Source organism: Crocodylus siamensis, chromosome 5 (assembly GCF_052110815.1).
Source record: "Crocodylus siamensis isolate JL-2025a chromosome 5, ASM5211081v1, whole genome shotgun sequence".
NCBI classification, from domain to species: domain Eukaryota; kingdom Metazoa; phylum Chordata; order Crocodylia; family Crocodylidae; genus Crocodylus; species Crocodylus siamensis.
In genome coordinates this window covers 47,329,255-47,342,752 of record NC_143399.1, presented here as the reverse complement: position 1 = coordinate 47,342,752, position 13,498 = coordinate 47,329,255, and the positions used below count along the sequence as shown (strand labels likewise).

General features: G+C 43.8%; 1 protein-coding gene across 2 annotated transcripts in view; it reads right to left on the bottom strand.

Moving 5' to 3' along the window:
• Positions 1–13,498, bottom strand: part of RABGAP1L (RAB GTPase activating protein 1 like) — a 480,584-nt gene that overhangs the window by 169,885 nt on the left and 297,201 nt on the right. For both annotated transcript variants that reach the window (XM_090046904.1, XM_090046905.1), the window contains exon 15: positions 3,639–3,713. In XM_090046904.1, the coding sequence (XP_089903030.1) occupies positions 3,639–3,713 (75 nt within the window). The remainder of the gene's footprint in view (positions 1–3,638; positions 3,714–13,498) is intronic.

Below are 13,498 nucleotides of genomic sequence, written 5' to 3'. Positions count from 1 at the left end.
GGCTTTGGGCGGCACATGCTGCTGTCACGTGTGCCACTCTGCTTTTTTTTCTGCAGGTTTTTTTGATCCCTGGATCTCTACAGGTCAAAAAACCCTCTGCACTGCTCCCTTGTAGCCTGGAAAACAACTGAACATGCAGTATGCGGTACCACACACATCTGCATCACCACATACCACACAGCCACGCTCATCTAGATACAGCCAGTGTGGTATTGACCCAGGGTTGGGGGAACTTTTTTGTTTGGGAGCAGATGCTCACATTTCTCTTTTATGTTGAAGTTGGACTGGAGGACTGGATTGTGGCTGGAGGGGAGGAGAAGCCCACTGAGAAGGGTGCCAGGGCATCCCAGGTACTAAACTCTTCAAAGGGTAGAAGCACTGTCAGCAAAAGGACTGTAGTATTGGACAAAAAAGACCAGAGCTGAGGAGCCTGCAGCCCACGAAAAGCAATGCTGGAGCTGGGTCTTGGGAACCTAGGGTCCTGGACTGTGGACCTCAGGTAAAGGGGCCCAGTCAGAGTAACATGGGCCAAGGCCAGAGGGGTCTCAACCCAAACAAGGACCTAGGACCTGAAACGAAAACCCTCTGCCCTCTAGGGGCAGCCTCCCTGTCCAATTATAGCATCAAAGCATGGCAGGTGAGATAACAGGGAGAGACCCTGAGAGGCAAGCCAGGCAGAAATCCAAATGGCTACTAGGGGGTGACTTTGCCACCCCAATGGCAGATCCACTACAACCCCCCAAGACCACATAGAGAAAAAAACTTAAAAGGGGAAAAGGACATCCAAGTTCCAGATGCACTGACTGGTCACATGGTAAGGGAGAAAACAATGAATGTGTCCCTGTAAAGATGTGACTCCTTCTGAGATCTCATAAGGAATGAGTATCTTTTAGCGTTAGGACTTCCATTTCCTCACTGCAACATCTTGGCTGAACCTCCAAATGTTAACAAAAGCTTTAAGCTTTGCTGTGACTCTACCAAAGTCCCACCAGGGAGATGCAGTAAAGCAAGCTGCCCTCATTTCTGGAGCTGTGCTGGCTGGTTATCAGCCCTCTGGGAAAAGGGAGTATCATAACAAGATACACATGAGCAGATGCCACTGCAAATCTAAATCAGGCCTCAAATCATAAAATTATGTTATTTTTGTAGACACCAAATAGGTACCAATGAAAACAAACTACTTTTGAATATCAGAGTGGCAAGTCTTAACCTTTTATTATTTCTAGACTCTCTCTCAGCAAATGTCAACTGTGGATAAAAGCTGGATATTTTTCTTCAAAGAGAATTTCAGTCTTTTCTTTTTGACTTCCAGAGTTTCACATTTTAACACAAAGACTAAGATTGTGCCCTGTCTTCAGGCCTATAACTGGTGTTGAATCTTTTCTTTTCAGTGAGTTTACATTAGAGTAGCTGGTTAACCATAAGAAATGCCAGCTCAGCTACTACCTGCCTGAATAGACTATGGTTAGCTATAAAAAGCTGCTACATATCTCAGATGGCTCACCAGAATTTTTTTTGGAAAGATTAATCCCTATCAAAACTAGATAATAGCTGCAGACAAACTGAACAAGAGAAATGAATAGCTTTATCTCACATGAAGAATTTGGGGATTTGGGAGCTATTTTCAATAAAGCAATGCATTTTACTTGTACACAGACTAATAAGGAAAGTATTTACAATGAATATGACAACTGATGCTTACACACACATACTCCTGGCATGCTCATGTACATGCACACTTTTAATCCCTTCCCACACCTATGGAGAAGGGAGAGAAAGAGGGAGTTTACTGTTAGGGTGTCTACGGGTAGATGCCATTAACACCACATTTACAGTGGATATAGTTGCCCAGTATTAGCAACATCAAGAGTCTAAAATCTTAAGTCAGTCTCCAAAAATCATGCAATTTTTTTTTTTTTTTGTATATTTGCTTTCTGGTTTTTAAACCTTTCAAATTTACCTCTTTAGGTGGTTTTGTTTTTGAAACCACATGATAGCAAGAAATTTTCTATTTTTTTAAAGAAAATTTAGATTCTTTCATATTCATGACTCCAGGACTTGGATTTAAAGGAAAGCATCAAATATTGTTAATGTCTTAATGTAAAGCTTGAGAAATAAAAGGGCACATTATTGACGGCTTTGGTGAAAACTACAAAGTTCAATGCAAGGAGGAAAAACTAGCTCTCCTGTTTAATCCAAACTATGTCAAAGAGAGGTGCTTCCTTCCCTGCCAACCATTTCAATTTAATTTCCTATCATGAATCCAGAATATGACAGATATATTATAATAGGTATAAACTTCAATTTTGTATTCCACAGGTACATGGGAATATCTTCCTAATTTTACCCCAAACTCTCAACACTGGAAGGCAATTCTTAGCTACAATGGGACCAATAACACTAAACAATTACAATTTAAAAATTACGGGAAACAAAAAAATTATTACATATTTGGACTCTGAGAAACTTTATTCACTTTTAAATACCTGGGTTACTGTAAAGTGGGTTGCTTTATTGGGGGCAAACTTATAAACGTTTACCTTTGGATAAGGACTGTCTTGTAAAACATCTAATCGACTGGTTTGATTTTGAATTATTTGGAATGGTTTTAATGTGACCAACTTTCTACTTTAACCTTCTCTGTCATACATAACCAGCCAATTCTCCTACTGGGCGTGATGCTTTTTAGGTCTTCAAAAAGTCACAAATGCCTTTACGAACTAAAACTTATGCCTGAAATAGGCTGAATTTTGCTTTTAGATGCCTTATTTCATTTCTCACAGACTGTATATACACGATGGATAAATCTTCAGAGGTCACATAAAGCAGCATGCTCTAAAGGGAAATAAATTCTGATAGTTATTAATATGAAGTCCAGAACAAAAACCTGGTAATAAAAATATGCAAGCTGGCAACTGTTTTTTAAAACATGTTTTTCACAATATCCCTGTCACTTAACTACTGATTTATCAGTGTATTTGCCAAGAAGCCTGTAAACGTATCTTATGTTTCAACTGTTTTAGGGTCTTGGAAGAGAAATATGATGATATAAATTGCCCAACTTGCATATTAAGTACGTTTTTCAATGAGAGGATCAACTTCTAAGGTCCCTCTTCAATTTTCATTCAAGAGAAGATTTTCGAATGTGTCCACTAGGAAGGAGCAAAATATATCACTAATGTCAATGAGACTTATAATTCTCTTGGGTGCCTCTGAAAAAAACAAACTCTCAGCAACTTAAATAGGAGTCTCTCTAGGTGAGAATCAAGTTAAGAAATAAATAAATATCAAAGAAATCCATGATTTGCCACAAAAAATCATTCAAAACAGGAACCTTTAATCATCAAATAAATAAAACTAAACTACAAACTATATTTGCTTCAGTTATTACAAAATGTAGCTAACTCCTGACTTAATGGAGTCCTACTTGATAGATGAACTACACATTCATAAAGGAATAAACCATATGCACGCTCTCTCTTTGTCACTGAGTAAAAAGGATTCAACAGGGAAGCAAAAATGAACACAGAAAAATGAGCACTGGGAAATATTTGACAGACAGCAAGCTACAGACCCAGAATTTTTAAAGCTAGTTTGACTTCATTATGTCAGAGCTTTCATTTTTATAATTTACTCACATGCAGCAGCAGCACAGCAGCAAGGAAGGACTGTCCCTGACAATAGCCAATCTCTTCATCATAGACAGAATATGCCTAGAAAAAATAAATGCAAGTACTTTATTGAATATTTAAAATCCAAGGATGCTGTCATAATGCAGTACAACTAATGCAATGACATCTTATATCATAGACCTTGGTACTGAAGAGAGTGGAATTATAACCACTGTTATATAGGTTTAATGTGCACATAAACTACATATATATCACTATTCACATTCTGTATTTACAAAGGTTTGTTTTATTTTAACTCCATAAAAATATTGGGCCTGATTCTCCTTTTACTTGATTAAGTATTGATTCCTCTGAAGCAAATGGTACTACACCAGCACAAAACTGATATTCTTAAAAAAAAAGAAAGAAAGAAAAAGAAAAACCAAAACCTTTACATGATTTTATTTTTAAAATGACCTGGGGGCATTTATAAGAAAACCACTAAGGATAGTTTTATAACAAAATTTTCACAAGAAACAGCTTTCCCTTCCCCTAGCATGCTTAAATATAAATAATACAGTACAAAACAGGATGATAATTCCACTGAGATTTTCTAGGAGCACTACAGAAGTGAGACTTAAGATAACATTTTCTCAAGCATGGAAAAGCTGAGTCCCGATACAGCAAATGAAACTAATTGTGCCTCGTTTAAAAATCATGCTTGTATTTTTAAGCAGTTATCAATATTTCAGCATTGCAAGTGAATCATACTGAATTGTATTTTAAAATATATATTTTTATACAACGGAAGTGTCTTTGCTTCTGTTTAACCCTTTCTCCACCCATGTAAGGGTCCTGAAACTGTTAACGCTGCCCTGCTACACAGCTTTAACTGGGACATCTCTGAATCAGACAACTGAAGCCAGATTCCTATCGAGCCCTCTTATTCCACGGAGAAGCAAGCTCTCTGTCAATACACCTTACAGACATGTTTTGAGCAACTGGATCCCACATGCAACCTGGTGATACAATTTGCATGAAGTTCCATCTTGTCTCTATTCCTGAGGGCACACTTGAAGCAAGCAATAATGGTTTTATTATAGCACTATCTATTTCTGCATCAGTCAGCCGAGTGTCTGACCAGTGTTCCAAACATTGCTGTGACTATGCGACTGCATCTTCGAAACAATTGGAACACATTATTTCAACATGATTCCGTATACACATTTTCATCATGTCTTTATGTTAAGCGAGACATTGCTTTCTGCACTGGAACGATCTCTACTACAGAGATAAATGCACAGGCTAAACACAAGAATAATATAACAGGCTTCTGAGAAATTCTCTCCATCTGTTTCCAATTGCCTGTTAAATTTTTACACTTTGCTTCAGCAGAATGTTTTTTTTAAAACATATTTTCCCCATAGGAGATATTATCTTTTGAACATCCAGAAATTCTCCATAAAATAATTTAGCAGTCTAAACCCCAATGAACACAAAAAACTGGTGCCTCCTGAGACTAGGGGGGGCACCATTTGTAGGCGGCAGCGAGTGGGGAGTGCCCGCAAACACTGGCGATGGGGGAGCGGGGTGGCAAGCAGGGACCACCCGCAGATGCCACTGCCAGCCACGAGCAGCAACCACCTACAGATGCTGGCAGACGGGGAGGGGGAGGCGGGTGGCGACTGTCTGCAGGCACATGTCCCTCTGTGCCCCCTCTATGAGTCGTCTATGCCAATAAATAAGTCTAAATGTAACACAACACAAATAGCAAAGATCATAGGCAAAGAAGTAGCATTAGCGGGTTAGAAGGAAAGAGGAAGAACATCAGTGATATCATAGAATCAATGAGTGGGAAGGGACCTAGACAGATCATCGCGTCCGACGCCCCGCCATGGGCAGGAATGAGCACTGGGGGTGGGAGGAGTCATAAGACCCTAGCCAGGTGCCTTATGGCATCATCCCATAACTCTTTAGTACGGGAAGACCACCTGCTAATGATTACTCCCATTTTTAAATAAATGTTGATTCTTCTTTCAGATGATAGATCTGATTCTATTTTTTTGAAGAGGCAGGAAATGTTAAAATCTGGTAAATAAGTTTAAGGAGAGCTTTCAAAGTTTAAGCAGCATCTTGAAGCTGACTGAAGAAGGGAAACACCTAAGAAAGAAGAATAACCAAGCTAGGATGTGGCAAAATACCCAGAAACCAGGTCAGAGGTACAGACAAGGGCTGTCAAACCAAGGGCTTTGAAACCAAGGACAAGTAACATGAATGAAAATCTGCTCTTAATTTTATCAAAGGACTGTTCCACTAAGAGAGTAGCTGGAATGAGGAAACCTATCTGGAATTTTCCATTTCTGAAATCACTGACACATGTTATACTTCATTGGTTAATACCATCTTACCCACACATTCATTCAACTGATGATGTGATAAAATGAAGAATATGCTGCAGGAATTATACAAAATACATGTAATAACCAGGGATATGGGTTTTCCATTTCCCACAGGAAAAAAAGAGAGAAAAATGTGGATTTCCCCTTTTAACTGAGAAAAATGCAGATGTTTTATTTTAATGGAGAAACACATGGATTTTGCACTTCTGCAAAGAGCTCTCTGCAGACTGGCAGAGTTCCAGTCTGCAAGGGCCTGGGGGGAGCAGAAAAAGGGCAGTCAGGCAGGGGCTGTATATGCATGTGCTCACACAGGCACAGGGTTGCCAGGGAGCCTGGAGAGCAGCTCCTGCTGGTAAGTCTGTTAGGGGGGAGGAATTCAGGCCCCTGTAGTGAAAGATGAAAGGAGTGAGCTGGGCAGGGCTGGGGCTGCTGCTCAGCTGAGCCAGTGCATGGGGTTTGGGGCCCAATGTTAAAATGCATAGCCTCTGCAGCCCAGCAGGTGGGACCTAGTGTAACAGGGCAGAACAGGGCCAGGTGGGGAAACTCCTTGCTGCTGCATGCCCTGCACTACCTTGCAGCATGTAGCTCTCAGCAGCAGCAATGAGATTTCCCACCTGGGTCCTGATCTGCCCTGCTGTGCCAGGTCCCACCCACTGGGAGAAGGCAGTAGGGCAGGGAGCCCAGAACCTGCAGCCCACACCCACCCCACACACAAATCTGGGGGGCATGTGCCCCCTCCACCCTAGCCCACAGCAGGCAGTCCCTGCCTGCTCCTGCCATAGTCTCTGCTCCAGCAATGGTGCCTGTTGGGGGAGGAGGAGCAGAGCTCTGTGCTCCACCACAGCAGCAGCCACCACCTCCCACGGGCAGCAGCCAGGGTGTAGGGGCTGTTGTGGGAGGCAGAGGGCTGTGGACCCAAATCCCTGGTCCCATAGCCCTGGGAGTCTGGGGCTCCCTCCGGCAGGCCTATTGCAGGCAGGGACTGTGGGTGGGGAGTAAGGGACACCACCAGAGTCAGGGGGGCTGTGGGTGGGGACTGAGGCGCACCAGAGGCTCAGGGGCTATGGCAGGGGAGTGAGGGGCCTGGACCTGCATCCTGGTGAGCTAAGGGGCCAAGAGAAGCTCTGATTTTCCATGACAAAAAACCCAAAATGAAATACCAAAATGTATAGCTACTTAGAATTTATTTTATCATTGTGACTGAGGCACTGGTAGGCTTCTAAACTGCTTTAAAGTTGTAAATATATCAATAACACATTGAGTTCAATTGATATCTGTATATCTATAGCGGTGTTTCATTTTAATCCCAGACTTTGGGCTTTTTAATCAGAGAATTTGCAATTTTCGAACAGAGAAAACCAGGAGCCCTGGTAATAACTTTGTTTCATAGATTTCATAGACATTAGGGCTGGAAGGGACCTCGGGAGATCATCGAGTCCAGCCCCCTGCCCAAAGGGCAGGAAGTCAGCTGGGGTCATAGGATCCCAGCAAGATAAGCATCCAGTTTACTCTTGAAGGTGTTCAATGTAGGTGCTTGAACCATCTCCGCTGGCAGACTGTTCCAGACCTTGGGGGCTTGGACAGTAAAGAAATTCTTCCTTATGTCCAGCCTGAAACGGTCTTGCAGGAGTTTGTGACCGTTCGACCTCATCATCCCTCGGGGCGCTCTGGTGAACAAACGTTCCCCCAGATCCTGGTGGTCACCCTTGATAAATTTATAGGTGGCCATCAGATCACCCCTGAGCCTACGCTTTTCCAGGCTAAAGAGTCCCATGGCTCTCAGCCTGTCATCGTAAGATCTGTTTTCCTGACCTCTGATCATGCGCGTGGCTCTCCTCTGGACTCTCTCAAGCTTCTCCACATGCTTTTTGAATTGTGGAGCCCAAAACTGGACGCAGTACTCCAGCTGCAGCCTCACCAAGGCCGAGTACAAGGGGAGAATGACGTCCCAGGATTTGCTCGAGAAGCATCTATGGATGCAAGCCAGCGTTTTGGTCGCTTTACTAGCCGCAGCATTGCATTGCAGACTCATGTTCATCTTGTGGTCAGTGATGACCCCCAAGTCTCTTTCTTCTGTAGTGCTAACCAATGTAGCACTGCCGAGCCTATAAGGATGCTGCAGATTTTTCCTCCCAAGGTGAAGAACCTTGCATTTTTCGGTGTTAAACACCATCAGGTTCTCGTCTGCCCATTTGCTGAGCTTGTCCAGGTCAGCCTGGATCACCCGCCTGTCCTCTGGCGTGGATGCTTTGCCCCAAAGTTTGGTGTCATCGGCGAACTTGGCCAGTCCACTCCTGACTCCAGTGTCCACATTGTTAATGAAGATGTTGAACAGTATGGGTCCAAGGTCTTGATGGACCCCACTGGTCACAGGGCACCACGATGAGTGACTGCCATCAATAACAACCCTTTGGGTCTGACCACGAAGCCAATTTCCCAGCCAGCGGATCGTGGTGGAGTCAAGGCCACAACTGGGCAGTTTGGCCAAGAGGTGATCATGGGATACCAGATCAAAAGCTTTTTTGAAGTCAAGATATATGACATCAATCTCTTCTCCCTTGTCCAGGTGATAGGTCACCTGGTCATAGAAGGAAATGAGATTGGTCAAACAAGACCTACCCGCAACAAACCCATGCTGGCCGTCCCTTATAATGTTAGCCTGGGCCAGTCCCTCAAGGATGGCCTCCTTAATAAACTTTTCTAAGATCTTCCCCAGGATAGAAGTCAGGCTAATGGGCCTGTAGTTAGCCGGATCCACTCTCCTCCCTTTCTTGAAGATCGGCACCACACTGGCCTTCTTCCAGTCTTCGGGCACTACACCAGAGCGCCAGGAGTCTTCAAAGATCCGTGCCAGGGGCTGGGCTATGACGCTCGCCAGCTCCTTGAGTACCCTGGGGTGCAGATTGTCAGGGCCGGCTGACTTGAAGGTATCCAGCTTCTCAAGGTGTTCCTTCACGAGGTCAGCATTGATGGAGGGCAGGGGATCCCCCCACCCAGATTTCCCTGTCCCATAGCAGGCATGGGCATCCCGTGTGACTGATGAAAGACTGACGCAAAGTACCTATTTAATAGGTTGGCTTTTTCCTGGGCGTCAGTTGCCCCATCTGGTTTAGCAGGGGTCCAACGTTGCCCTTGCTTTTCCTCCGGCTCCCCACATATCTGAAAAAGGACTTTTTGTTGTCCTCGATGCCTGAAGCTAGTTGGAGTTCAGTTGCAGCCTTGGCTTTCCTGTTTTGGTCCCTGCAGGACTGGACCAGCGCGGAGTAATCCTCCTTGGAGGTGAATCCCGTCCTCCATCCTTTGCAGGCTTTCCTTTTTAGCCACAGGAGGTCCACTAAGTCCCTGGAGAGCCAGGGGGGCTGCTGTGCCTTCTTGCTGCCTTTCCTCCTTGTTGGGATAGATTTAGCTTGTGCATTGAGGATCGCTTCCTTGAGAAGCAACCACTCTTCTTGAACTCCCATCTCCCTGGGGTCATGGTCCCTGAGGGCCTGACTGACTAGCCTCTTGAGCTTGTCAAAGTCAGCTTTTCTGAAGTCAAGGACTTCTGTGTTGCTGACTGACTTGCCAGCTTTACGGTGGATGGTGAAGGTGATCAGCTCGTGGTTGCTGTCACCCAGCTTCCCATCGATCACTAGGTCACCGATTAGGTCGTCCCCCGTAGCTAGTACCAGGTCAAGCAGCGCTTTGCCTCTCGTTGGCCCATAGACTTCTTGAGTCAGGTAGAGGTCATCCATGCACGAGAGAAAGCTTTGCGCCCGCTCAGATTTAGCTGAGTGATCTTCCCACAAGATGTCCGGGTAATTGAAGTCACCCATGACAACCAAGGTCCTGGAGCAAGCGGCCTCAGTCAGTTCCCGGGCGAACTCCTGGTCAAGCTCAGGACTTTGAGTGGGAGGGCTGTAGTAGACTCCCACCGTTGTGTCCCCTGTGCCGTATTCCCCACGAATTTTTACCCAGAGGGTCTCTAGCTGTCCATGCCGGTGGTCAACATCAGCTTGCAGGGACATGTAGCTTTCCTTGACATAGAGAGCTACACCCCTGCCCCTTTTGTCAACACGATCCCTCCTGTACAGGGTATAGCCCTCTATCCCCGTGGTCCAGTCATGGGTGGAGTCCCACCAGGTCTCCGTTAGCCCAATGACATCGTATTTCTTTGCACTGAGCAGGAGGACGAGCTCGTCCTGCTTGTTGCCCAGGCTCCTGGCATTAGTGTACAGGCAGGCAAGTGTGCCCTTGGGGGCTCTTGCCTTGCCCACAGATTGTGCCAGGGCTGGGGCAGGGGTGGGCTCCCTTAAGTGCCTTGGTCCGCTGGCTTTGCAAGGGCCGCTCTGCAGGCCAGCAGTGGCAATAGTCTCCCCATCCCCCAGCGGGCTTAGTTTAAAGCCCAGTGGAGCAGGTCAGCCAGCCTGGCTGAGAAGAGCCTCCGCCCCAGGGGAGAGAGGTGGAGGCCATCTCTTCCCAGCAGCTCGCTGCCTCTCTTGCCAAAGAGCGGGCTGTGGTCATGGAAGCCAAACCTTCCTGATGACACCAGCGCCACAGTCTTTGGTTGACTGCGTGAATCCTCCTCTCCCTCCTTGTTGTGGGTTCCTACCATGCCTTTAATATACTGTGTGGTCCCTCAAGACTCCTGTGTGCTCCAGAAGCTGGGAGCTCCAGTCAGGTGACCAGGGCTCCCAGCTGCAAGAGTGCATGGTACTCTCCTGAAGCTGGGAGCTCCAATCAGCTAATTGGGCTCCCCATCAGAGAAGCACAGAGATCCAACTTTGCACAGGCTCCCCCTGCATCTGCAATATGGCATGATGGGATCTGATGCTTGATCCCACAATTGTACTTTATGTCATGAATGGGTGGCATGGCAGAAAGCATCATTGTTGGGATCGTGCATCAACTCCCATTGTGCCTTTACATTAATGTCTGTGGGGCCTAAATCTCAAATAAGACAAGGCTGCAAGTCCTACTTTGCTGATAGTATGGATAGATTGGGAATGGGTAAGAGAGTTTACTTGAACAGCTTTTTGAAAAGCATCCTTATACATAAAGGTATTTATTATTGCAGCTGCATCTAAGATTGGAAGCTTTTAGGCAAACCTTTTCATATCTGTGTACCAAAAATGGCACTCTTAGCCTCAGGAGAATTATTACAAGTCTTTTTCTCACAAAAAAATCTGTATGACCTATTCCTTTTCCAGAGCCTCCTTACCCCCATCTACAAAGTACAAAGCAAGGCATGTATGTGAAACTGCCATGCCTAATTAAGACAGGAAGTTAGTCTGAAGTCAGGCAGATGGCAGAGTAAATTTGCACCTTTAGGCCACATCCCCATGAGCAGGGGCATGCGGTTGCCGTGGGGGAAAAAACAGCAGCACAAATATGTGCTTATGATTTCTGCCTCAACACATGCCCCTGCACGTGAGGTTAGTACATGGAAAAATACTCCTGGTAGGATAGAGGAGGCTGGGGCCAGCACCCGGGTGAGGTCCTGGTGGCCTCCCAGGGCTCCAGCAGCAGTGATCTGGGTGCATAGAGCCTGCCCAGCAGCTGGAGTATGGCTCTGGCCAGTCAGGCTCCAGTTTTGGGTGGCACACACTGCTGTCACATGTGCTGCTCCACTTTTTCTGTACTTTTTTTTTTTTTTAAATACCGGGATTTCCTGGTATCTATCTTTGGCACTGTGTTGCAAATATGCAGCACAAAGAACCACATCACGTGTACAGAGTGTGTTTTGCAGTGCCTGAAAAGCCTTTGAGGCACCACAAAACATACCCATGTGGATGCAGCTTTAGAAACTGACTAAATCAGAGGTGCATAGCTTTTGTAAACAGAGAGCATACTTCAGATACTATCTAATGAAGTCCTCAGCTTACTACAGTTATACATCAATGATTTACTTAGTTTTACCTGCTTTTATCTGCAAATCTAACCTCCCTTCAACTTTTGGTCAGTGAGCCCTTTTCAGTGAAAATGTAATACTGAAATAACTGTCAATGGTAAATCCCACACTGCCGCTAAAACATCCTCTTCTATACCACTGACTGGCACAAGGAGGAAGTAGCTGTGGAGTCTTCTTTATAGTACCAATTCATAAAGAAAAAGAGTTTCTATAAATACTATTCATTTAATTTTTTCTTAAAAGGAGCCCAGTATATCTTTCTTAAAAGATATACTATCCAGGAAAACTCATGAATCCATATTTCCTAATGCATTCACAGGTACCCTTCACAAAATACTAGGCTGTGGCTTATAATTACTATGCTAACCTACTATAGCACAGGAGTAGCCAGACTAGAGCAAACAGGCCAAATCTATTCTTCAATATAATCAGGGTAAATTTAAGGAAATTAACCACAACAGTTAGATAAAGAAACATTCACGTAGGCAAACTTATGACCAAAACTGCAACCTGGATTCAAGTTTAGTTAGTTCTAGCTACAAAGATTAGTAAACAGGAAAAATTTGTAAGTGCACAGCCCAAGTCACCATTTTCTTAAAGGGAGGCTAGGTTTGCTAACAGTTTACTTAAAAAAAAAAAAAAAAAATCTCCTAATTAGCTTCAAGCTCTGATCAATAAATAACATGTTTTAATTAATGTTAATATGGGATCTGACCAGGTCTTACTACTGCCAGAACTGTTTTAAAAAACTGAAGCATCAACTAAGACAAGGTAAAAAAGGGACCCTTTTTTTTCCCCATGAGTTCACACTGGTCTGTGAGTTTGTGTATGCTTAATCTTTGTTATTTAGTACTTCATCTTTGTTTCACATCTGTCATTTAAAAGGCTGTTACTTTCAGCAGTGAATACCCAAAGAAAAACTGTAATTTATTTTCAGTTTTTTAACTTAATTCATTTTTAGTACTTCAAAGAAAAAATACTGTTACTATTTTACTTCAAACTTTATTTCCAGGCATAACATACAACTAACAACAGGTGACTTACACTGTATAGGCTTCTGTTGGTTGTGAAACCTATTAACATAACAGTTGATAATTTGTTTAAAATAAAAGCTAAATAGTTCAAAGATGTTTTAAAACAACTGTGTATTATTTTCAATTAATTAGTAAGTTTCCAGTACAAGAACAAGAAAGCATTGTTTTGGTAAATATTCCCACTTGACAATCAGGTTCTTTAATGAAAAAAATATATTGTAGATAGGGACACAATTTTTCATAACAAATCTGACTAATATTTCATCTACTTCAGAACCTTGTCTTCAGCAGTAGCCAGTAACAGATGCTTCCAAAGAAAGTGCAAGAAATCACAAAATGAACAATTATGAAATGACATGCCCATATGAGTTTACATCCTTTTAATATTCTTATGCTAGCTAATGTTAACTGTGGGCGTTCTTATTGTTCAGAGAAATTACTAATCCTTTTTAAAATTCTGGTGCTCTTGGAACATGCTGCTAGAGGCCCATGGCACACATAAACAATATGGAAGAAATGAAAAAAACCTGTAATGTTTAGAGATTAATTAAAGAAACAGCAGAC